This window comes from Chiloscyllium punctatum, chromosome 20 (assembly GCF_047496795.1).
Source record: "Chiloscyllium punctatum isolate Juve2018m chromosome 20, sChiPun1.3, whole genome shotgun sequence".
Taxonomy (NCBI): Eukaryota; Metazoa; Chordata; class Chondrichthyes; order Orectolobiformes; family Hemiscylliidae; genus Chiloscyllium; species Chiloscyllium punctatum.
Genome location: NC_092758.1, coordinates 43,887,014 through 43,914,240, shown reverse-complemented (window position 1 = coordinate 43,914,240; position 27,227 = coordinate 43,887,014). Strand labels below are relative to the sequence as shown.

At 39.0% G+C, this 27,227-nt stretch overlaps 1 protein-coding gene across 1 annotated transcript in view; it reads right to left on the bottom strand.

Annotated features, from left to right (window-relative positions):
- pfdn1 (prefoldin subunit 1) overlaps positions 1–27,227 on the bottom strand; it is a 91,915-nt gene that overhangs the window by 43,446 nt on the left and 21,242 nt on the right. Inside the window, exon 3 of the mRNA XM_072590823.1 lies at positions 26,046–26,130. Within this exon, the coding sequence (XP_072446924.1) occupies positions 26,046–26,130 (85 nt within the window). The remainder of the gene's footprint in view (positions 1–26,045; positions 26,131–27,227) is intronic.

Sequence of the window (27,227 nt, the reverse complement as noted above, 5' to 3'; positions counted from 1 at the left end):
TTTGTGCATTTCAGTACTGCAACAATAATCAGCTAAGCTATACAATGATATAGAGGTGATTATCATCAGGAAAAAACGTGCTGGCCATTATTACGTTAACAAAGTCTTTTATAAATTACATTACTTACACCGTTGATATATCCTTACATCTTAATCGTCCAGGTACTTTGAGAATTGCACCAGAGTTGAATTATTGGTAGGAGATGGTGAGTGTTTTGTCAAGAACAGGGAATTGTGTTGTTAAGGAAAAGGACAAAGTTCAAATTAAGAATAGTTGCAGGAGGAGATGAAGTAGTCAAGTATAGCTGAGTGGTGACAAAAGAACGATAAAAGTTAAAAAAAACAATTAGGGTCACTGTGTCTTTGCTATTCATTCAGAGTTTATGGATGCTGCAGGCTTAGCCAATATCTATTGCTCACCCCTAGCTGTCCTCAAAGGTGGCGGTGGTAGCAACTAGCGTAACTGAACAGAAGAGATGCTCACTGCAGAGATAGAAGAACTACTAAAGGAAAAGCTGAAATGGGATTAGATTCAGGAGAAGGACTTAGCAATAAGAATTTTGAGAAATGTCAGAAATAGACAAAAACATAAGGAAAAAATACAAGAACAGAGGAAGTATAACACAGAGAAGACATTGGGATGGTGGGAACCAAACCTTTGGGTGTGGCTGGTAGTGGGAATATAAATCACCCAGGGAAAGATCCATAAGGAGGAATGGAACTGTTGCTGAGTAATGTAGTTAAAGGATGGGATAAATAGGGCATGGGCTATGGATCAAGCACATTCATCATCTTTTTACTGACAAAAATTAAATTCTTATTTGCCTGCATTTTCAAATTAAAGTACAATCTGATCTTCACACTTTTAAAAGAAAAAGCTTTAAATAAGTTTTTAAAAAGTAAAATATGGTATATTCAAGATCATAGCATTAAAAATAAGGATTGTTCATTATGTTTAAAACATGTAGTTTCCTTGCAATATTGACATTTGGTCAAAATATCAAAAGCTGTTCATAATGAACAATAGTTTCTCGAATAAGCTCAGCATTCATCGGAGTGGGTTATTAAATTCCATTACACCCACACTGCACAATTCAGTATTATCAATGGCAAATGGGAAGCTGAAAAGGCATCATCCTGACTCATGGCTTTGGAACTCTGGACAATTCTACAAAATAAAAACACAATTAACCATAATTTGAAGGTGACAATTTACTTTCCACTTTTCCTTTTGTTCTTAAGCCTGTATTCTATGACAGCAATTTAATTTACAAGCTAATGGCAAACTGCAACATTACCACCATATACAAAAACAATTTGGTCCATTCACATTAAACACCAGGATGGAATCTGTACTTTGCTTTATCTTCTCTGAAGAAGGTTGCTTTTGTCAATTTCATTTCTTGCGAAGTTATCAAATAAAAATTATGGAAAATCCAATATGTGCAGCAAAAATTCAAACAATTAGGAGGCAGAATATAATTTTCTTGTAAAATAATTTGGTACCCAAGTGCCTTCAAATAATACAGTGCACAGTCAGCTGACTGCTCCTTGATGAATCATACAGCATGGAAACAGTCTCTTCGGTCCAACTAATCCATGCTGACCATAATCCAACTAAACTAGCCACATATCCATCCAAACATTTGTTAATCATGTACTTATCCAAATGTCTTTTATAAATTGTACTGCACCCGAATCCACCACTTCCTCTGGAAGTTTATTCCACGCACAAACCACTGTGTAAAAAAAAAACGTCTCTCACGCTTTTTAAAATCTTTCTCCTCTCACTTTAAAAACAGCCCCCTTGTCTTGAAATCCCCCATCCTAGGGGAAAGACCCTGCTATTCACTTTATTTGTACTACTTATGAATTTATAAACCTTTGGAAGATTACCTCTCAACCTCCTACACTCCAATGAAAAAGTCCCAGTCTATCCAGTCAATGAATGAATGACTAAATAAAGAAATGAATCAATGTAAATTATTGCATAGAATTTTTTACAAAAAGGACATACATATTCATTGACTAATACTGACAAATGTAAACAGCTAAGTTGAAAGATTTATAAGCCTGCTTCTGGACTCATCATTCAACAACATCTTGTATTCATCTAGCACCTAATTGTCCACTGTGTTTCACATAAGCAAACAAAATTTGACAATGGCCATCCCCACGTTATGTGGCTCAAACAGCTTACCTTAACAGGCATCTTAAAAGCTTAAGCTTTTTAAAGGCAGAAAATTATATTAATTAATCAGTTCAATACAGGACAATTTTGAAGAACATAAAAAGAAATCTTGCAGCACAGTGGGTAGCCATCTGAGGCAGAAGTTCCAAACAAGAGTCTCACTCCAGGACTTGAATACCAAGGAAGCTGCATTCATAACGCAGGCAAATAGGTCATGATCAACTTATACATCCCTGATGGCATACAGTAAAATTGGGAGACATTCCTGGTCAGTCATGTGATACAAAGAGGCTTGGAAACTCAACTGATGCTGCTAGTGGCTCCAGGCTAAAACATGCATGTAATAGTGTATGTTGTCACAATAAATCAGGCCTCTCAAGTGAAATGGATCATGATCAAACAGGGACACACATTACTTTAGAAAAAAATAATAAGAACATAAGAAACAGAAATAGGAATAGGCTAGGAAAGGAGATGGAGTAGTGCCATTATCGCTGGACTAGTAATCCACAGTCTTTTCTGCTACATCTGGTGCAAATGTCAGGAACATCGCATGGCAGCTCTCATCTGGGTGGACAACAGGCTTTTAAAGATGGCACAATCACAATGGATGCCGATCATTTAGCAGTGAGTGGCATCTTGTTTTGGAATGGCACATGGCAAGAGGAGGAGAGAATTGGACGTGAGGTACACCATGGGACAGGGCAAAAAGGCAAGGTATGGTGAGAAATCTCACTGAACCTCACAACGAGAAACCCTCAGAAAACTCCATGCAACCTGCACTCAACCAAAGAAAGACCCAAGATTCAGCCCATTACGTTTATTATTGAGGAAGTAACAAGCAAAGTGGGTAAAGTGGAACTTACGGATGTGGTGGGCTTGGATTTCCAAACTTAAAGCTCATTTTTACAAGGTAATTTATTAGCATAAATAAAACGATTGGTTATCTAACAGGAAGCAAAGAACAAATGAGGCTTTTTCAGTTTGGCAAGCCATAACTAGTGGAGTATCACAGGGATCAATGCTGCGGCCACAGCCATTTACAATTTATACAAATGATTTGGACGACAGGACTGAATTTGCCTAAGTTTGCTCATGCCATATATTAGGTAAACAAGTAAACCAAATCTTCATTATTCACAGGAAATAGAGGCACAGAACTCCTGCACATAACACAAAATCATGGCTAGCATAATAATAGAAATTTCCTGTCTACCACAAAGGATGACGTGATCAGTCAGGAGTTGTCGATCATGGAAAAGTAATTGGGCCTGGGGCCAACCTCAAGTACGCAAACCTACATAAATCTGCATATAACGAGGAGTGCAAGTTGTCAAAAGGAGAGATAGTCTGCAAAAGAATATCAGTAGGTTCAGTGAGTGGGCAAACATTTTACAGATGGGATATATTGTGAGAAAATATGAGCTTGTCCACTTTGGCAAGATGATTTGAAAATCTGTACACCAATTAAATTGATAGAGACTGCAGAGCATGAAGGTATAAAGAGATCTTGGCCTTCCAATGCATGAACAAGAGAAAAGTTAATTTACAGGCATAGCAAGTGATTACGAATGCACATTGAATACGGGCACTTATTGCTAGAATAGAATTTAAGAGGGGGGACTTATGCTGCAGCTGTATAGGGCCTTGGTAACATCTAGAGCACTGTATACAATTTTAATCTCAGTCAGAAGCCAGGCATCCAAAGAATATCACTAGCAGAGTCAGTTTTGGAATGATTATAGCCTCAATGCAAGTGCCATTAGATGCATTAAGGACAGTGACGTTAGTCCTCCCAACTGATATCCATCTCAAACAGCATCTAAGGTGGTGCTTATCCATGGTCCACGTTTCAGAGCCATCTAGAAGAGGCAGAAGGATGACTGCTTTATACAGAAGGATCTGGATATCAGCACCAATGTCACAGTTGTCAAAGGCTCTCATCCTTAGGCATCCAAAGGATGGAAGATTGGATGCTATGTTGTATCCAGGTATTGATGTCAGCCTTAGATGAGAGGTAGCTTCCCAGATAAAGGAAATGTTCCACATTTGGGACAATTTCTCCATTGATATTAATAGCAGGATGGTCTGTAGCATGACCTGGGATGGGGGCTACTAAAGAATTTAAGTCTTCTTGAGGTTGAGACAAATTCTATAGTGTACTTCCATGTAAGCCTTAAGCAAAGCTTGAAGAATCTCTTACAAGACAGTTGAGATGACATTGTCATCTGAAAACGGAAAGTTCCCTCAGCAAAGTGGGCAACATGGTAGCTCAGTGGTTAGCACTGCTGACTCTCAGCACCAGGGACCCAGAGTTGATTACAACCTCAGGTGACTGGCTGTGTGGAGTTTGCTCATTCTCTCAGTTTCTGCATAGGTTTCCTCCAGGTGCTCGGTTTTCCTCCAACAATCCAAAGATGTGCAGGTTAGGTAAATTGGCTATGCTCAATAGCCCATTGTGTTCAGGGATGTGCAGATTATGTGCATTAGTCAGGGGAAAATATAGGTGGGGAAATGGGTCTGGGTGGGTTACTCTTCGGAGAGTCGGTGTGGACTTGTTGGGCCAAAGGGCCAGTTTCAGCACTGTAGGGATGCGATGAAAAACAAATTCTGTAAGTTGGTGCCATTTTCGAATTGAATTTCAATCAGTTGAGGTTGAAAAGGTTTTCTATTGAGCATGGAAGCTTAAAATAAAAGAAGGAAATCAGAAATAAAAACAGAAACTGCCAAAGAAACCTAGCAGTTCTGTCAGCATCTGCGGAGAGAAAGCAGAGAAAATATTTTGCACCTGAAGAGGTTTGACATGGATTTTCCATTTCAGCTGAGGGAGAAGGCATACCAACATCAGCATTCTGATGTTAGCACCAGCATCGACACCAGCATCACCGGAGACCAGCTCCGCTGGTTGCCATCTGCTTGGGATACTGGAGTTTCAATTACCAAAGCAAATCTTCACCTCCCTGTTCTGAAGAAGGGCCACTGGACGTGAAACATTAACTCTACTTTTGCTCCACATGCTACCAGACCTGTTGAGCTTCTCCAGCAATTTCTGTTTTTGCCGCCGGAAGCTTGGACTTGACAAAAATGAAGAAAAGGTGACAATGAAGAAGAGTCATACTCGACTTGAAACATCACTTTGTTTCTCTTTCTACATTTGCTGCCAGACCTGAAGATCATGAACGGATCTGACAGGGTGGATTCTGAGAGGATGCTTCCCTTTGTAGGGGACACAAGGGCAACAGGATAAAAAGATAAAAATAATACCAAATAAGAGATCTCACTTTTAAGATGGAGATTATTTTAATTTTCTCTTTCAGAAGGTCATTAGTCTGTAATTGTCTTCCCCCCCAAAACAGAGGAAGTGAAGTCATTGAACATATTCAAGGCTGAGAGGAGAATATTTTCATAGACAAATGAGTCAAGAGTTACAGAAGGTAGACAGGAGAGTGGAGATGAAACCACCACATCAGTTGTGAACTTATTCAAAGGTGGAGCAAGTTGGAAAGACTAAATAATCTAATCCTGCTCCTAGGTCCCATATTCCTATATAACATTTTCCCCAACCCCTCTACTGCCTGTATATTGTCAGACTCCTGATCAACAGTCATAATTGCATGAGCCATTATTTTCTGCTATAAACCAGAGGAAAAACTAAAGTCACTAATCAGTCTTCTGCTGAAATCCTCTTCTGTACTCTCATTACCTCTAGACTTGACTATTTCAAACTAGAGTTCCTCCAACTCTGGCCTCATACTTTTGACATCCTTCTCCTCTACAATGGAACCCTTCCTTCAACTCTGAAATTCTATTCATAGACCGAGTTTCTCTACAGCTCTTCACTGTTGACCAAATTTTTAGGTGTGCTGTAGTATCTCCTTCTTTAATTCATTGTTAACTACTGTATTCCTGTAAAGCATGTACATAAATGCAAGTTGTTGTTGCATTGTAATGTGGCCATGAAAAAAACATCAAACTTGCTAGAAGTGGGAAAATATATATTAAAAAGATATAACAAGCATTTTACAAATTTAATCATTTTTAGCATATTAAACCTTTTTGAGGGGAACTGGTCAGGAAGGAAAGAAAAATATGGTTTTCAAAAATGACAGAATGGTGAGAATATATAATGAGTGCTGGTCACCCTTGCAAAGGATGATAGAAGTGATATCATTTTCATTTAAACCTCTACTGGAATTAATATGGAGATTTGAATGATTCAATATTTTCTGCTTAGTTTAGTGTTTGTTTTCAGCAACTGTTTTAATGTTTATTTATCCAAGATCTTTAGTGACTATAGGGAGACACTTTTGTTTAATACTCATACAGTAGCACCTCAGTGAAATCAGAAGGAGTATCTGAAGCCCATCGATAGAAACACTCATTATTTTTGTTTACTCCTGATTTTGCTATGGAAACACAGAGCAGGCTTTATCAGCTTCCAAATCTTTGCCCTGGAAACAGAGTGTACTACCAACTCATGTATCAAGTTTCTTAAGAACACTATGGGCTTTTGCCTAACACACAAAATATGCAAGCAAAACTTGCTGAGACAGGTCAAAATGATACACCACACATTCACTACTTATCGATAACATGTAAAACAAAATGATAAAACCGGTCCAAATAGTTAGGGGAAAAACTGCATATTCTACAGATTCAGACTTTCTCTAGAGAGATCAGTCAAGTTGACACTGCAAAAGAATTTAAGAGATAGGAGAATATCACTAAATGGCTCACTGATCATATTTGACTGGTCAAAATGATAGTGATTGATTGTAGACTAAAACCCCATTTTCTCATTCACTCCAAAATCCCCTCAACTCTCTGAAAGTCCAAACATCTGTTTAGCCCAATCCTAGAAATATTCAATGACAATACATCTACAACCATTTGAAAAAGAGAATTCCAAAGATTCACAACCTCTTGGGTGAAGATATTTCTTTTTACCTCAATCCTAAATGTTCATTATCCCGAATTTAAGCACATTATTCTAAGTTGTTGAGTCATGGCGATGTAAAGCATGAAACAGACCCTTTGGTCCAACTCCCCCATGCCGACCACATATTCTAAATTAATCTAGTTGTGTTTGTCAGCACTTAGCCCATATCCCTGTAAACCCTTCCTGTTCATATAGCCATCCAGATGCCTTTAAAATGTTGTAATTGTACCAGCCTCCACCACTTCCTCTGGCAGCTCACTCCATACATGCACTACCCTCTCTGTGAAAATGACACCCCCAAGGCCCCTTCTAAATTTGTCCCCTCTCACCCTAAACCTACATCCTCTAGTTCTAGACTCCCCAGCCCAGGGAAAAGATCTTGTCTAGTTATCCTATCCATGCCCCTCATGATTTTATAAACCTCTACAAGGTCACCCCTCAACCTCTGATGCTCCAGTCCCAGCCTATTCAACCTCTCCCTATAGCTCAACCCCTCCAACCCTGGGAATATCCTCGTAAATCTTTTCTGAACCTTTTCAAGTTTCACAACATTGTTCCTATAGGATGGCGACCAGAATTGCACACAATATGCCAATTGTGGCCTACCCAATGTCTTGTATAGTTGCAGCATGACCACCCAACTTCTTTACTCAAAGCTCTGACCAATAAGTTCCCCGAACAGGAGAATTGTTTAGATGTAGGGTTACAACTGAGATATCAACTTGTATTCTCTCAGTGTGTATTATGTCTTTATTTGTCTGTGCATAGAGTAGAAGATTTGTGAGGTCATGTTGCAGCTGTATAGGATTTTGGTTAGGCCACTTTTGGAATGCTGCCTTCAATTCTGGCCTCCCACCTATCAGAAGGTTGTTGTGAAACTTGCAAGGGTTCAGAAAAGGTTGACAAGGATGTTGCCACAGTGAGGGTTTGAGCTGCAGGGAGATGCTATTTTCCCTGGAGCATCAAAGGCTGAAGGATGACCATATAGACGTTTATAAGATCATGAAGATCATTGATAAAGTGGATAGCCAGTCTTTTACCCATGGCAGGAGAGTCCAAAACTAGAGGGCACAGGTTCAAGATGAGAGGGGAAAGATTTAAAAAGGATCTATGTGGCAAGATTTTCACGTCAAGGTGGTGCATGTATGGAATGAGCTGCCAAAGGAGGTGCTGCTGTTTCCATGTTGTACATCTGTATGACTCTAGATATAGGGCGAACAGCTAGAAGACTGTCAGATTTAGTATCAGAATAAATTTGTAAAATAGAAAAGAACACACAAAAAAAAAGGTAAGATCATATTTTATTGGTTTTATGCTTCACCAATTTCTTTTTACGGGGTGGGATCTGTATTCATCAAAGGGGCCAATAGCAGGATAGATTTCTTATTGTAACATGCATTTATTACAGGGCAAGAGACAGCTTGCTTTTTGAACAGTTTAGTGACACACACATGTACTATAACATCAATGTAACAAATGGTAAAATAAACAATTGCATATGATACCATAAGTCATAAAGAAGTAAATTTACAAATTATCCTGAATCATAGAAATCAGAGGTGTCAAAATTCCTAGGTTTCAACAGCATAAACCAAGCATGTACCAATATTAGAATGTGGGGTGGAATCTAGTTCTATGATGTTTTGCACATCGAGAAATTTCATTAAATACTTGTTGCTCCTTTTGTACTGCGTGTTTCATTCCCTTTTTGCCAACTTCCTGGCAGAAAGAGGTCTTGAAATGCCATTTTCTTAACTGCAAATTCAAAACCTAATAGTCTTCCCCAAAAAAATAGACCTTTTGGACATTCTTAGAATGTGAAAAATAGTGCTAATAGCATGATTCTTAAAAGAAAACAAAGGTCTTTAAGCATGGAACCTTGGACCCTAGTTACCACAATCAAACCAGTTTTCTAGGTGATAAGGACTGACAATCAAATCAATCAATCAATCAATCAATCTGGTCAGAAGAGGACTATCTGAGCTTAAGATATTTGGTAAGCTTTCATTCTTTTAATTCTAGCATTCACGTGTAGTGTTTTTTTTTCAAAGGAACTTCATGGAAACACAAGAATCACGTAAGAGCAAGAAAAGATAGATCCAAAGGACTTCGCTGTTTGATGGTGCAGCAAGAAATCTTGAGTAAGTCAAAATGGAAGCATAAAATCTGCAAATGTGCAACCCACAGCACGCTAAGAAGCTCACATATAAAATCAGGGGTCAAATATGCACCCCGCCCCCAGTCAAGTACTAAGTCTACCTAAAATTTGTGTTGACATGGGATAGCGAAGACTCGCTGAAGCAGAACTAGTTAAATTTATCAATATCCTAAATAATCATCACTCCCTCTATTAAATTTAAAAACACAACACACAAGGAAAGCATTAATTTCCTAGACACTGCAATATTTACAAGACAACACACAAGTCAGCAGATTTTTTTCTCTAAAATAACTGACACATCTACACAAAAAACCATTATACTAATCACACCTCCTACAGATTGGTGAGATCATAGCTAATGCATTTCCATTGCATTTGTAAATTGCTAGACAGCACACTGCAGTCAGATTTCAGTCAGTCAATCAGTTACCACCCTTCTTACTGCCTCTCAGATCTCAATCTCAGATATTTAAATTATGAATTGACGCAGTGTTCATTACAGTAGCATGTACTACATTTTCTCCCTATATTGTGGTTCCTGAACTTAATCAGCCTTGAGCCAAAGATTTGATAAACATGAGCAAGGAATTTACTCCTTGGCAACTTCAAGTTTTCCTAGCACCTACTTCTATGGCCATTCGTTTGACCAGTTTAGAACTAATTCTACCATTCCTCAGCCTCCTTCCAGTAACTTGCTATCTACTTCTCTCCTCCACTTGCAGCCTCCCTCCCACCCTGGACTTAAAGCTTCCTACTTTCCCCACTGCCCTAACAATCTTCCAATAACATCCCACTTTCTCCTGCCTCACATAGCTCCCTCTTATAACTTCCCTCTCTCTCACCACCCCCTTGCAGATTCCCTCTTCCAGGAGAAGGCAAGGACTCCAGATGCTGGAGAATCAGGGTCAAAAAGGGTAGCATTGGAAAAGCACAGCAGGTAAGGCAGCATCTGAAGAGCAGGAGAGTCAATGCTTTGGGCGCAAGTTCTTCGTCAGGAATATGGAGGGAGAAGGGTGATAAGAGATGAATAGATGCGTGGGGATGGGGCTGGGGGTGAAGACGACAGTCGGATGCAGGTAAATGGGGGTAAATGTGATAGGTCGGGGGACGGTGGAGTCGCTAGGTGGGAAGGAAGATGAACAGGTAGACAGGTCAAGAGGGCAATGCTGAATTGGAGGTTTGGATCTGGAATGAGGTGCAGGGAGGGGATATTTGGAAACTAGTGAAGTCGATGTTGATGCCATATGGTTGTAGGGTCCCAAGGTGGAAGAGGAGACATTCTTCCTCCAGTTGGCAGGTGGCTTTGATTTGGCAGTGGAGGCAGCTGAGGACTTGCATGACTTTGAGTGAGTGGGAAGGGGAGTTGAAATAGTTAGCCACAGGGCGGTAGGGCTGTTGGGTGCGTCTATCCCAGAAATGTACCCTGAAATGCTCCACGGGTTGGCGTACTGTCTCCTCAATATAGAGGAGACCACATCAAGAGTAACAAACAAAGTAGATGAGGAGGGTGGATGTGCAGGAAAATCTCTGCCGGGTATGAAAAGATCCTTTAGGGTCTTGGACAGAGGTGAGGGGTGAGGTGTGGACACAAGTTTCATACCTCCTGCGGCAGCAAGGGAAGGTGCCAGGTGTGGAGAGTGGGTTGGTAGACGGTGTGAGCCTAACAGAGTTGCAGAGGGAATGGTCTCTGCGGAATGCAAAGAGGGGTGGGGAGGGGAACATATCCTTGGTGGTGGGATGAGTCTGCAGGTGGTGGAAATGGTAGATACACGCGCTGTATCCAGTGAGTAGGGAGGTGGAAGGTGAGGTTATATGCTTGTTGTGGTTGGAAGGGTGGGGTTCAAGGTCGATTGTGCAGGAGGGTATTATTGATCATGTGGGAGGGAAAATTGTGGTCCCTGAAATAGAAGGACATTCTGGCATGTCCTGGAGTGGAATTGCTCCTCCTGGGAGCAGATACTGCAGAGACCGAGATGGACCAGTTCCAACTAGTCTATCTGCATCCATTTCCTACATTATTTCTCTTTATTCTACCTGCCAGTCTCCCACTTTTCCACACAACCCTCAATTTCAAGTTTCCTTTTCCCTTTCCGCACTGCAGCCTAGCAACTCCTGATTCAGACAGCCTGGGCCCTGGCAATTGCTGGCTCTGACTTACGTACTACCACCACTCACCTCATTGCTCCTCCAATCAAGGTCTGCTGTTCTCCTCTCCTGTACAAACATAGGAGCAAGCTGTGAATGGAAAAGCAGTACCTCAGAGATTCTGCTGATTCCATGTACGGGGGTGAATTCTTTAATTTGACACTCGCATGACATCTTTCCCTCCCCAGGCATTTTGGGACAAATTTGACTGGCAGCCCCCATGTTTTGTTTACTCTGCTTAAAAATTAATTTATAAGAAACTAAACAGCAGATCCAGGAAATCAGAAACAAACAGAAATAGATGGAAAAACTCAGCAGATCTGGAGGAGTGTAGATCTTCTTCAGGAAGGGTTACGGGATCTGAAAGTTTAATTCTGCTTTCTTTCCACAGGTACTGCTGGACCTGCTGAGTTTTTCCAGCAATTTCTGTTTGTGTTGTTAAAATTAATTTAGCTTTTTACCTTGGATCCTTCAGGGAAAGAAAACAAAAATCTACCAGAGATAGGATTAGTAGGAGATACTAGTGGCAATGACTCTGCACTATTCCACATCTCATCTGTTCTGCTACAGGAAAATTTAGACCACAGGAAAAAAATGTTTCCTATTTTATCTCAGTCTGATGGTAGCATTGGGGGTGGTGAGGAGGTGAGTGAAGCTAATGACAATTTTAGGTCGTCACAAAACGAATCACAATACCAATGCCTGTACAACCTAAAAGGCATTACATTCTATCAGAAAAAGACTTTACTGTTCCAAAGTATTAGGCACAATTGTGCCTCGTATTTCAGATAATCAGTAGAAGGCTCAAACAAAAAAAAAGAACTTTGCACAAGTACTAATGCTTTGTGTAAAATTTGCAAATTGTCCAAACAAATACAGAGGTAGCTTTGTCCACTTCAGAAAGGAATCATTGGGAGAAAAGATTCTGGGTCCAAGCTTTTGGAAGAGATGGATACAAACAGCTGAATGCGTCAGCAATTTAAAAGAAATGCCACTCCTACCAGAAATGTGAGTTCCCCTCTGCCCTTTTGCTAAGAACTACATTCAATGCATTACATCAGTAACCACCACCAGGCTAAAGCCCCCGCAAAGGAGATTATTTTTAGTCATTCATTCTGCACACGTCTGCCAAATTAAGTGCTCAGCATAGCTTCGTAGAGAAAAGATCATGCGAACTGAACCAGCCACTTTATGAGGAGCCCTAATAATCACTTGCTGCACTCTTCAAATATTACAGTTTTAGACAGTGACTTAAGCATTAAACTAAGGAAGCCCAGCACTAGAAAACAGCATTTGCAATGTTACATAACACAGACTCTTAACATGGATAAATCATAGAATTAGATTAAAAAGAATTTAAGCACATTAAGATTTAAAATTTCCCAGATATTAGAAACTGTGCTTTTACTCCAAATAACTATGGGTGGGCTGGATTTAAAAGAAAAGCTTTATAAATCTTCTAAAAACGTGAAATAAATTGATGATTACAATTACAATTGTAGTGTTATTCAGTGCATGCTGCGTTATTGAAATGTGATCAGAAGTGGAAGTCTGTAAACTGACATGCTAATTCACAAAAACTTTAAACTTTTGCAGCACTTAATGTATAAAGATGTAAATTCCCTAGTACCTCTATGCTATAAGTAATGTAATAATTTCAGCTAAATCAATGTTTTAACAATTGAAGTAACAGTAGGTTACAACTTCCTTTTTGACCTTAAAATTCAATAACTGGAGAAAAAACAGCAAACATTTTTCAAATTAATCTTTAACGGATATTATATTCAATAAAGCCATATCAACTTCAGGCATGGTTTGATATATTTACTGAAATGGTTGCAAAGTACTGTGGACATTGGATATCTGAAACAAAGACAGAATATAGGAGAAATTCAGCAGATCTGGCATTATCTGTGGAAAATTAACATTTCAAGTCCAGTATGATTTTTCTTCAGATGCTACCACATTTGCTGAGTTTCTCCAACACTTTTCTATTCCAAAGCAAAAACACTTTGCTGCTAAATGGCGTCATGATATACAAAGTTACTCTGTATGGCCAATATGAATGAATCTTATCAAGCATTTCATTAATACTGTCAAGCTATCCATAGATAATGGTCTTTTTCATCTCCTGTCATTCTAATCTTCAGTAGCTGCCAGTTTCAAATATTCATATTGGTTCTGGACAAAATGTAACAAATTCAATTGTATTATAAGCAGTCGGTTACATCACAATAGGTGTAATTTGAATCTCATGAATTGTGACTACACCAAGGTCTGGTATATTGTATAATGGTACAGGTAGTTCTTCTAAAATGCAATGGTTACGTTCTTGTGCAACCAGGTTATAGAAAAATCTGCTCTTGAAACAGGGCTTAAAGTGTTGGCGATGCCATCACGTTTTAAAAGTTTGCGCTTTATAAACAGTGTCCCCAATTCGTCAATCATGTTATACCAAATTCATGTTAACAAAGCAGATGTTATAGCGGAACAACCTGTAGTCCTACCACGGCTGGACAGGTGGAACCTACCAGGTAGAAGATTTTGGTGAGCCAGTGTGATCATGCCTTTGAATAAAACCGGTGGTTCATTATATGATATTAACCAGTCTTACATAGAATATACCATGGAGCACCACTTGCTCAGATACATGTCTTTTAGGTTGTACAGGTAACATGTTGCAAAATGGGGCGGCACAGTGGCACAGTGGTTAGCACTGCTGCCTCACAGCGCCAGAAACCTGGGTTCAATTCCCGACTCAGGCGACTGACTGTTTGCACATTCTCCCCGTGTCTGCGTGGGTTTCCTCCGGGTGCTCCGATTTCCTCCCACAGTCCAAAGATGTGCAGGTTAGGTGAATTGATCATGCTAAATTGCCTGTAGTGTTAGGTAAAGGGGTAAATGTAGGGAAATGGGTGGGTTGTGCTTCGGCGAGTCGGTGTGGACTTGTTGGGCCGAAGGGCCTGTTTCCACACTGTAATCTAATCTATCTAATCTAATCTAATCTAATCTAATTTATGTCCTAATCAGTTTAAGATTTCAATGTGTTAATCTGCCTTTTCAGAACATATGATATTAATGGCAATATAATTTTCTGATTGCTTTAAACCATCATAGTGCAAGGTTAACAATATTAAAAGATTGGTCATTCTTCTGAAATTTGCATTTTGCTTGGTTGACTAAGAACATGTGCTTCTGTGTTTAGCTATCTTAAGGCTTTCCTTGCTGTGAGTACTTTGACATTGTATTGACGCATTCGTCACCTGTGTTTTGTTTTGGGATCTGTTTTGGCCTTTGGTAACAGATTTCCACCTTGGTGCCATTTGCATTACACCAGAATAGCTGGACAACTTTTGGATAGATGTGACAGCTCTGTTTAGATTTGTTTGGTTTTACGTAATTTGGTGACCATGGCAATTGTGTTGGCTGCACCAAAATAACATAACTTTTGTTAACTTCCTACTATGGCTCTATACTTGAGTAGAGTAATAAGATAGAAGAGCTTTTGTCCCATCCCAAAAGATCTATCCTAAAAGTTTTAATTAGTGTAGAGACAATAACCAACTCAATTCCCTTCTCTGACATTTCCTCTTTGGAAAAAAAACACTCATACTCTTTGACTTGACACCATGAGACTCTTTGGGATTGCTGTATGTATATCAGGAGCTGGAGTCTGTTAATCCCAAAGTTAATTATGATATCGTGCTGGTCTTTGAATAATCTTTCAGATTTTTATTTGACCTTTCTGATATCCAAGGAAAGATCAGATGTGTTAATTGTGCGAAGTGCCTCATTGCACAATGGCAACAGGAGTTTCAGAGCTACCTTAGATATCACTTGATCCATTAAGTAAAACAGTATACAACATTTGAATAACTAATTCAGGAATTGTACAGTTGGCCACTCAGACCTCAAATAAATGCTCGTCTTTCATTTATCTCTCAATGGGCTTATGTTTTTGTTTAGAAGTAGAGTACAATGCAGTGTTTATTTCTTTCATTGGTTTGGCTTCTCTCCCCTTGTAGTTTTTCCCCTTTTGCTTCCATGTCTTTTTTTTTCGTTGTTATTCCTGACTCATTGTGGTCCCTTTAAGGGTGTTGTTTAAAGAACTACAGCCCAGCAAGTCAAAATGTGCAAGCTTGTAGTTGAAGATTTCCTCCTTGAAGTGGTCTTTACACCTTCATGTCACGGGGAGTTCCCACTAATTTTATGCCCATTTTAAGAAACAAAAATTGTGAAGTAAATCAATCTTTGGACACAGGCAAAGCTCGTTAGTGTAGAAAACCATTTCTTGTAGGTGCATTTTCTTTACGGAGCATTTAACTACAAGCACTTGATTTCCGCCCCCAAGAGAGAGACATGTCTTCTAAGTTGACAAAACTAAAATCAGAAAGAAATTAGCTCTGTATCCGAGCTGTTGAACGCTTATCTATTGATCTGTACTCTCAGTAGGTGATATTGTTGACTGAAATTTTACAAAGACAAAGCATTTGGGCAATGCGTCTCATGAGTTTTGCATAAAGCAACAACTTTATTCCAGGGATCAATCTAGTTAACATTATTTGAACTACTTCTAATGCAAATATATCCACTTTTAAGTAAGGAGACCAAAAAGTGCCCACTCATATCAATGCACTGTACAGTTGTAACAAGAACTCCCTACTTAGTTCTACTGGCATTTCCCCCACATTCCTCCTGGTGAGAAATGGTCAGCAGCCTACTTTTCTCAAATATTTGCTGGCCTGCATTGCTGATGTTTTGCAATTCATGACAAGGAGATCCAGATCCCTCTGTAGCATTCTGCAATCTCTCCCCATTCAATTAAAATTTGGCTTTTCAAATCCACCACAAAACTGGACAAATCACATTTCCCCACATTATATTCTAACTGCCTGAAGTAGTTCTATGAAGGCCAATATCCAGTCACCAATTCACCATTTACTTGCATACGCATAGTACATGACACTGACCCAGCTAGCTTGGAGACAGCTCCTAGCATGAACAAAATCTCCGACACTCCTATTTATATCGGTCAGCCAGGGCTACCTGATTGGACCACGATAACAGCCCCAGTCAGGAAATTCATTCTATGAGGTCTGCCTGGCTGATGTCATTCTCATCACTACACTGCCAAATATTTTCTTGCCTACCTGACCTATCCATATCAATTTGCAGATTGTGTCCTCCATATAACTTGCTTTCCTTCCATTATATTGTCAGCAAATCTGGCTACGATGGATTCAGTCCTTTCATTTAAATCATTTGCATCATTTATAAAATATGTAAATAGTTGAAGTGCCAGCCCAGATGATAATTAGCTTCTGTTCACCAACCTGAATTACTTATTTATACCTTCCATTTCCTATAGTGAGCCAATGCTCTATCCATGCTAATATATCATCCCCAGCAACATAAGATCTTGTGTAGTAATCTTTGATGTGACACCTTACTTAATGTCTTTTGTAAATCCAAATACATTTGCTGGCTCCACTTTATCTAACCAGTTTGTTACACTTCAATGACCGTTAATAATTTTTTTCAAACATTATTTCCTTTTATTAAAAATCATGCTGGCTCTGCTTTTTTTATTATGATTTTCTAAATATCCTGCAACTACTACCTTCATAATGGATTCCAGCAATTTTCCAATGATGGAGTAAATGGTCTATGGTCTTGAGTATGTCTCCTTTCTTCCTTGAAGAGAGATGTTACACTTGCTCAATGTAAGAATACCAAGAGTGAAGACTGATTATAATTATAAATAATATTAAGTAAGCATTCTTATGGCACTCCTCAAAGTACTTTTGTGAACACAAAAATTCATTGGATAGAAAGGGATGGGAGGACAAAAACGTGGAGAGAATTTGTCAGGTATTTGAAAACAGCTAAGAGCATGGGAAAGCAAAAAAAAACTCCCAAATGTGGAACTACAATGGCTGCATTGTAGATGCTGATGGAAGTGCAAAAGGATGGGCTAGCAAAAAAAAAGGTTGCTTGCTTCTGAACTAAAAGATTGTTGGGGTATGGTGGAATGAAGTCAAGAAAAGGTTTATGAGACTAACAATGCTAGGAGTTTTATGATTCATATATTATAGGAAAATGACTGAGTTAGGCATTTAATTTATAACTACAAGACAAGTAGAAAAAAATCCTGCGCTCGAGGCCAGTTAATAAGGCACAGAGCAAATCTAATTCCAAATATACCCTGGGTTTATTTAATAAGCTCAGTGTAATATGTCAGAAAAACACTAAACAAAAGATACACCTTACACCTTTCCTTGGTAGAGAAAAAATGTTGACAGTTATCTTGATAACAATAGTATAAGATAGTTAAGAGAGCCCCAAAACAAAGAAAGGTTTGAAAGTAAAGGGCAATCACAAGAGGATCTTAAAGTATCTAAATACTTTTCAGATCGAATTTCAAACAACAGATCATTTGTTCAGTCCTTTATCTGTGACTTTTCAGGTGTGTCAGTGCCATGGAGATAGTTTACAGGGAGGAATGTTGGTGTTGCTTTTTTTAAAGAAACAGTTCATCAGCCTGGAAAACCCAGAGAAGGTAATTATATATCTGCCAGAACAAGGGACATAGAGGCCATCAGGAGTCAAGGCATTCCCCCTAATGTGGAACCACTAGCTGAAATGGAAACTAGGGCCTACATTCAAAATGAAAAGTCCAAATGCATCAAGAACTTGTCAGATCTGTCTAGTAAAGTTAGTGGAAGAGTTTGGAAGCGGAATCCTCTTCCAAACTTGTGTTGACTAAGTGACAGTCTGGGAAACAGAATCACAAATGCTTTAAATCTGGGGCACAAGCAGGTTTGGTCCCAGGAAGAGAGAAAGAATCAAGATCCTGTAATGTATACTGCAGTTGAGATTTGTTTGTTGAGATTTTCTGCATGAAAATTTAAACATTTACAAAATAGTGTTAAGTTAGTAATATTTGTTTCTTTTTAAACTCTTGCAGAGTAAAATAATTCTCTTAAGGTGTGTGAGACCTTTCAGTTAATAACCGGGAGCTTGGATTGGCTTGAAAAAAAATTGTAATTTCATCTGGATCATGACAAGAGAACTTTTAAAAAAGTTTGTTCACTGAAGCCCATGTCACTAATAAGAGCTTTATATGATTGTAATGATGCAGGTAGGGACACCAGTCATTGTATTCTGAATAATTTGCAATTGTGGAGAGGAGACGACTAGCAAATTAAGTATAGGAGCAACTTTGGTCTCATGAAACAACTAGTTACAATGCTGAATATTGTTCTAGCTAATAATCAAAATCACTGGACACTCTCACACTTGGGCTCAGATCATAAATAAAAAATGCATTCAGCTGGTCAGGTCTGTTCCAAAATCTGAAAAGCTTTACTGTCATCACAACATAATTTCCTCTGACAGGATGCTAGCTTCTGTAAACAACATCATTCGACCATATGATGTGGTGAATTCAAACTACAAATCATGTTTACGGAAAGGATGTTTAAAATTTAAACCACACTACTAAACATCACCAAAGCTAAACTGGAAGAGATTTGTTTTTTGAATGAGTTGAAAAAGAAGCCACATAATAAACTTTTTCAATGTAAATAATGATTCACAAAGTGATGTTCATAAAATTCACAAAAGAATACGCTTGGGCATTCCTGGAATAGATTAAATTGATGTGTCCCATTATTCATCACTTACATTAAAACTTTGATGAGTTATCAATGCAGATACATTTATATAAGTATGGGGGTGTATCATGTTTGTGTTGTACTTTACAACTTAGAAAATGAGATAGTTAACCAAGCAAATAATTTTTGCCATATGCGACACCTCCAGGAGTTAATCTGAGCCAATAGTTCTGGTGTCGAACTAAGTCAGCTAGGCACGAGTACAGAGACCAAGGTGTTTCAGGAATTCTGGTGCAATAATCCATACGCTATTGGCTTGCTACATTTCAAGTCCATTAATGATTTTGTCATTTATTTTCTAATGAGACGCACTGGAATTACTACAGAGTATCACTCTGCATTCATACTGAGGATAGGGAATTATGCAGTCCACAAGACTGAGAAATGTGGCACGGTCTAACACGTTGGAACACAAAATTATGATTTCTTAATGACGAGTTCAGTCGCAGCGATAAAAGTCAGAGGTGTGTTTCCAGCTTGAATTTTACACTAGCCTATTGCAGGTTCATATGTTTGGCATGATACTCATGAGTGGGATACCTTTTTACCTTCAAGATATAGTCGCTAGTAAATGAGACTATCACAACATCTGGTTCACAGCATGCATCAATCAGCTTTGTGAAGTTGTGTGTGAGGGCAGTAGTTTTCAGTGTTTAAATAAGTGACAACGCAGGAGAGGAAAATGGCCTTTTGCACCAAAGCTCATAACCAGCAAGGGTCGGTGGGGGGGGGGGGGGGGGGGTATTGGGTTATAGAACAAGGTCAGGGTCATATAACAAGGAAGTCAGGAGGATCTGGCATCTTGGGTATCGTGTGGGGAATGATAGTGGGGACAATCAAGATAAGAAAATTTGAGAATCATTAAGGTGAATGTTAGTTCTGTCAAAATAAGGGTCCATCTCAGGATATTGGCTGTCAGGGCCCTTACCTGGCTTTGGAGTCATCAACAACATCTTGCTGCCCACAGAGTGATCTCAGACAACATTCTTTACAATGCATAGAAGGGAGGGCCAGTTGAGTTAGCAAGTGCAACACGTCTCAGTGTGGCAGTTACAACACTGGACATGAACATTCAGTCAAAAAAAAAGCCTGCTCTTTCCACAGAAAAGGAAATGTCCTCAACTCTCCTGTAACCATCATTGCACGCTATTCATAAGATGTTTCAGAACATTTAGCCCTCTAAGTTGATTCAACAAATATTAAATGATGCAAATAAAAATTAAGTAACACCAATGTAAAGGTGAAACCTAGTGCTGAGAAAATGTCCATGCCACTTTTGTGCTCTCAGGTCTTATGTTAATCGCAATGGGAGTTGGGCAGGAAAATTTCAGGTATGATGCAGAACCTCCCTGTTGACCAGGACAACCTTTCACTAAAAGCTTTAGCATACAAACATACTAATTAATAGTATGAGTACACCATTCTGCCCTTTAGCCTATTCTACCAGTCAACAAGACCATCGTTAATCTGATTGTGGTCTCAACTCTACATTCCCATTAACCCTCATTTCAGACTCCCTTCCTATCAAGGATCTACCTACCTCTGCCTTACTCAATTAATATTCAATGACCCTACTTCAAATGCATTCTGGGCTCCAAAATCCACAATCCAGAGAGAAAAAAATTCTCCTTGTCACCAACCTAAATTGGAAACATGTGATTTTTAAACTGCCTCCACTCCATTCTAGTCCCTCCACAAGGGAAAACATCTTTTCAGCATCCAACCTGTCAAGTCCCCTCACAATTATATACGTACCAATAAAATAACTTCTCAATTTGTTTCATTGCCATATACAGACCAAGCATATCCAACTTTTCTTCATAAGATTACAGATCATCAGTGAAGTGAACCTTCTCTGAATTACTTCTAACTCCTTCTTGAGAACCAAACTGTTCACAGTACTCCAGATGTGGCCTTACCTATGTTCTAAACACTGTAGCAAAACATGCCTATTTTCATATTGTAACGCCTTTCAATTAGTGAGTAGCATGTCGACAACATTCCCTGCCAACTGACAGAGAAATAGCACTCTAACAACCCACATATTTCAGTTACAGCAAATCAAGTTTATAATCAAATTAAACACAAGAGTAAGCAGCAAATTTTATCAGGTTGCAAAACTTCACTCAATTACAAGTGCTACTTGAAAATAAGTATTTTGTAACTGCTGTAGAACCTGGAAAGTTACAATGCTGTCTACTCATATAGAGTCTGCAATTAAGGGAGATGAAGCAAATGGCATACAAAAGGAATCAAGATAATTATACAGTCAGAGAGTCATAGAGATGTAGAGCATGGAAATAGACCCTTCGGTCCAACCCATCCATGCCGACCCAATATCCCAACCCAATCTAGTCCCACCTGCCAGCACCCGGCCCATATCCCTCCAAACCCTTCCTATTCATATACCCATCCAGATGCCTTTTTAAATGTTGTAATTGTACCAGCCTCCACCACATCCTCTGGCAGCTTATTCCATACATGTACCACCCTCTGCATGAAAACGTTACCCCTTAGGTCTCTTTTATATCTTTCCCCTCTCACCCTAAACCTATGGTCTCTAGTTCTGATTCCCTGACCCCAGGGAAAAGACTTTGACTATTCACCCTATCCATGCCCCTCATAATTTTGTGAGCCTCTATAAGCTCACCCCTCAGCCTCTGATGCTCCAGGGAAAACAGCCCCAGCCTGTTCAGCCTCTCCCCATAGCTCAAATCTTCCAACCCTGGCAACATCCTTGTAAATCTTTTCTGAACCCTTTCAAGTTTCACAACATCTTTCCGACAGGAAGGAGACCAGAACTGCACGCAATATTCTAACAGTGGCCTAACCAATGTCCTGTACAGCCGCAACATGACCTCCCAACTCCTGTACTCAATACTCTGGCCAATAAAGGAAAGCATACCAAACACCTTCTTCACTATCCTATCTCCCTGCGACTCCACTTTCAAGGAGCTATGAACCTGCACTCCAAGGTCTCTTTGTTCAGCAACACTCTCTAGGACCTTACCATTAAGTGTATAAGTCCTGCTAAGATTTGCTTTCTCAAAATGCAGCACCTCTGATTTATCGGAATTAAACTCCATCTGCCACTTCTCAGCACATTGGCCATTTGGTCAAGATCAAGATCAAGATCTTGTTGTAATCTGAGGTAACCTTCTTCACTGTCCCTACACTTCCAATTTTGGTGTCATCTGCAAGCTTACTAACTGTACCTCTTATGCTCGCATCGAAATCGTTTATATAAATGACAAAAAGTAGTGGACCCAGCACCGATCCTTGTGGCACTCCACTGGTCACAGGCCTCCAGTCTGAAAAACAACCCTCCACCACCACCCTCTGTCTTCTACCTTTGAGCCAGTTCTGTATCCAAATGGCTAGTTTTCCTTGTATTCTGTGAGATCTAACCTTGCTAACAAGTCTCCCATGGGGAATCTTATTGAATGCCTTACTGAAGTCCATATAGATCACATCTACTGCTCTACCCTCATCAATCCTCTGAGTGTTTTTGAGGAAGTAACAATCAAGTTTGTGAGACATGATTTCCCACGCACAAAGCCACATTGACTATCCCTAATCAGTTCTTGCCTTTCCAAATACATGTACATCCTGTCCCTCAGGATTCCCTCCAACAACTTTGCCCACCACGGACGTCAGGCTCACTGGTCTATAGTTCCCTGCTTGTCCTTACCACCCTTCTTAAACAGTGGCACCACGTTATTCAACCTCCAGTCTTCCGGCACCTCACCCGTGACTATCAATGATACAAATATCTCAGTAAGAGGCCCAGCAATCACTTCTCTAGCTTCCCACAGAGTTCTCGGGTACACCTGATCAGGTCCTGGGGATTTATCCACCTTTACCAGTTTCAAGACATCCAGTACTTCCTCCTCTGCAAGATGTCACCATCTATTTCCCTACAGTCTATATCTTCCATAGGTTTTTCCATAGTCATAGGTTAAAAGTAACAAACTTTGTGTGGAGCAGCTCGAAACATCCCAAGGACATAGACACTATATATAGTAATTGTTAAGTCTTCATTTCTGCATTGTCATTTCAGTTCCACAGTAGGCCACTGGGAACACCACAGAGAAAGAAGTATTCATAACTACTAGCTGATATCCTTCCATTTCTCCCAGAGTGAAATATTCTTTTTAAGCAAGTCACAAATCATAAAGAAATGTCACATATTTGAATGAGTTGTTTCCAAAATACTTGCGGTAACAACACGAAAATAAGTTCAATTTTCTAATTACATCAATTATCTCAGTAAGATGATTGTGATAAGTCAATTGTGACATCAACATTTTAACCATCTGTGAGTGTGTTTCAATTTATAGCTAATTATACCAGATTTTAGTTATTCCAGTAAAAACTGTGACTAATGTTACGAGAAAATATAAAGCGCAAATCATTGTGGAACTTCTCTACAATTACAGTTAAGATTAAATAACTAAGAACTGAAAAGCTTGTACTTTTTGCGAGTGGTGTCACAAGAGCAAACAGGAATAAGAAAGGCTATATTCAACGAGATTGTACTTTCAATGAATATCAACCGTATTTATCTTCGTTCCAACGTTGTTTAACTTCTCCAGAAATATACTCAGTTGCTTCTTGAATTTTCTTCAATATTCAATTATACTTGAATTACTTTCTATGTTTATTTATTATACAAGCTTATAACCTCATTTTCATAGCCCCATAGTATTTAGGCATTTCAAAAATAGCAGGACAGCTAATGGGACAAAGCAACAGGAGTAAACCATTCAATCCTGTGAGCCTACTCCACCATTCTAGATCATGGGAAATCATCTATCTCAATGCCAATTTCTGTGCTCTCTCAATATCAATCTATCGATCTCTACTTTGAATGTACTCAGTGACTGAGTTAGCACAGCTTTGTAGGGGAAGGAATTCCAAAGGTACACCACCCTAAAAGAAGAAACTCCTTCCCATCTCAGTCCTAAGTGAAAAGTTAAAAGAATTGTGGATGCTGGAAATCAGAAACAAAATCATAAATTGCTGGAAAGACTTGGCAGGTCAGGCAGTGTTTGTGGAGAGAAAGCACAGTTAAGTTTTGAGTCCCCTGATCCAAATGATTTGACCCTTATTCTGAGACTGTGTTACTGGTTCTAGACACCCTCACTGTCTAGGGAAAACATTCTTTCTGCATCTATGTAGATCATTAAGAATTTTAAACGTTTCAAAGAGACTACTTCACATCCTTCTAAACTCCAAAGAGTACAGTCTCCTCAATCTCTGTTCAAAAGGACAAACCTTCTACATGAGACATTAATCTGGTGAACCATAATTCATTGAAAATATATCCTTCCTGTGATAAGGGAACCACTGCACACAATGGTCTAATGCTCCAAGTGTAGCCTCACCAAGTATCTATAGATTTTAAGTAATACATCTTTACTACCAGACTCAAATTCTTGTGCAATAAAGGCCAACATTACTCGTGTCTTCTGAATTGCTTGCTCCTCCTGGATATTAGATTTGAATGACCAATGAACAGCAAATCCCAGGTTCCAGTAAACATCAATACAATGTTACCACTTTAAAAATATTCTGCACTGCCATTCCACTTACCAAAACAGATAAACTCATGGATAGGATAAACAAAGTCTTTTCCTTGGGGTCGGGGAGTCCTTAACTAGAGGGCATAGGTTTAGGGTGAGACGGGAAAGATATAAAAGAGACCGAAGGGGCAACTTTTTCACACAGAGGGTGGTATATGTATGGAATGAGCTGCCAGAGGAAGTGGTGGAGGCTGGTACATTTATAGAATTTAGAAAGATATCTGGATGAGCATATGAATAGGAAGGGTTTAGAGGGATACATGCCAAGTGCTGGCAAATGGGACTCAATTAATTTAGGATATCTGGTCGGCATGGACGAGTTGGACTGAAGGGTCTGTTTCCATGACTGACTATGACTGAATGAATGCATATAGTACAAAGCACTTCGATTTGAACTCTATCCCCTGCCTAATATGTTCACCATCAGCACACTCTGGCTACATAGTGAAACATCTGTACGGTGTATTTGCAGCAAGATGCCAAGGTTTCTTTGAGAACTCCATCTAAACATACAAATTCTATCAACTAAAAGAATGAGGAGAAAGGTAAATCAGAACAACAAAACCATTTGCAAGGTCCTTCTAAGTCACTGACTATTCAGACTTTGAACTATACAACAGATTCTCCAACTTCACTGTGTCACTTCCTGAAATTCGCTCCAAAGGAATACCATAAGCGCATTGCAGTAGTTCAGAAAGACAGCTCACCACCCAGTTGACATAGGAAGTTAGGGATGGTCAAAAACTGCTGGCCTTACCACAATGCCCACAGCCTATAAACAATCAAAAAGCAAGCTACCAAAAGAAGCTGTATGATTAATCAAGTTTTTAAAAGTCAAGAAATTGCTAAGGATTTCATGAAAAGTGGAAATGATGTAGAGTTGGATAATGTATAACAGTTTGAAATAATTTATCTGTTTGGTGGCTAAGTAAGGTTTGAAATGCAATTCAGAATCAAACAAGACACCAGTGTGATCCACCTTTGAACTCGACCTACATGAGCAACTGAAAAAATGGAATTCGGAAGCAAGAGGAGCCATAGAATGGTAATATATCTGATTGCTACTCAGCTAAAGTGTTCATTCACAACAATATCAGCTAAGTAAGTGAATAAACTGGTGTTCCACATATCAAGATGGCAGTAATGTGTTCTCCTCAGCATGTGAAAACTAATGTAACCAAAGAAGGACAGCATTTAGTTAAGGGTGACTCAGACAAAAAGAGGATGCTTTTCAAAGGCAGCAGGCAGAGTCCAACAAGAAATGCAGTTCACTTGTTTGAAAAGTTAGTTACATTTCAGCATTCTTAATTCAACTTCTACATCAAAAGCATGGTCGATTAGAACACACCTCAAGTTCTTTGATCTTTCCCTCTGCGATTTTCTGTTTTTCAAGGAGCTGATTGTGAATTACAACTTTTGGCTGAAGAATAAACCTAAAAAAAAATCAAAAAAGCATAATGATTTAATTTACAACAAGGATAGATTTAAAAGTCTGAGCTGAACATAAACTAAACCCGACACTTCAAGGTCCCCTGACCTCCACCAGGCTCAGTCTGAAATGTGGCAAAATTCCATAACTGGGAGTACATAGTCAAATGTAACTTTGTCAAACACATATCGGACTGTGTATGTACATGCATGTGTTTTCTTCAAATTGTTATATTACGTCAAATCTCTATAACAAATGTAATAATGTAACTCTTTGCATCAAAAATAAACTATAGGGCTAACTTGAACAAAGAATCAAAAATGATCAACTTCGCTTTGGTCAGATCTGCAGGAGATTATACGTGGCATATACGTATAGAGGTCTGCCACTGTTTAACAATGCACCTGATCTTTTATTTCTTTGTGGGTTTTTATTAAACTCTGCAGGACATGGGAAGTACTGTCTGGAATTCAGGTTGCAACTGGACAAACTGATTAACATTGTAGACGAGACACATTACCTCAAATTACTTCTGAAGATATTTACGTACAGAATTCATGCCTCAGCACAAGTATAATGCCATGGAGATTGTTCCACCAAGACTCCACAACAAACCCTTTAGTTTTTCCCTATCTTCACCCAAATGAAGGGTTCTTAGTCTTTGTTTACTAATATGTAAGAATTTTCTAAAAGCATGTGGACAAAAGAATCAAAATTGAAAGACCAGACATACAAGTAAGAAGCAAAAAATAACAGTGCGCTTATTTCTGGAAATGTGCCAGTAGATTCTAAATCACTTGACTCATCTTGTATGATGATCATCTTTTGTTATAGTGATACTGTGAAAATTTTAAACTATGTTATAATTACTTGTAATTTGGCATCAGAATTATATTTCCTTGCCTGTAAAGTGTTTGGCAATTTGTTTTGGCAAATTCTCTAAAGGGAAAAAGCAAGGCATTTCAATTTAATCTGTTAAAATGCTACACAATATTCTGAAAAACATTATGTATATTCATTTAATTTACAGTATGCTATCAAAATGAATATATATTTTCACAGTTTATTATGCAAATAATCCTACACTAGAGTCCCACCTTA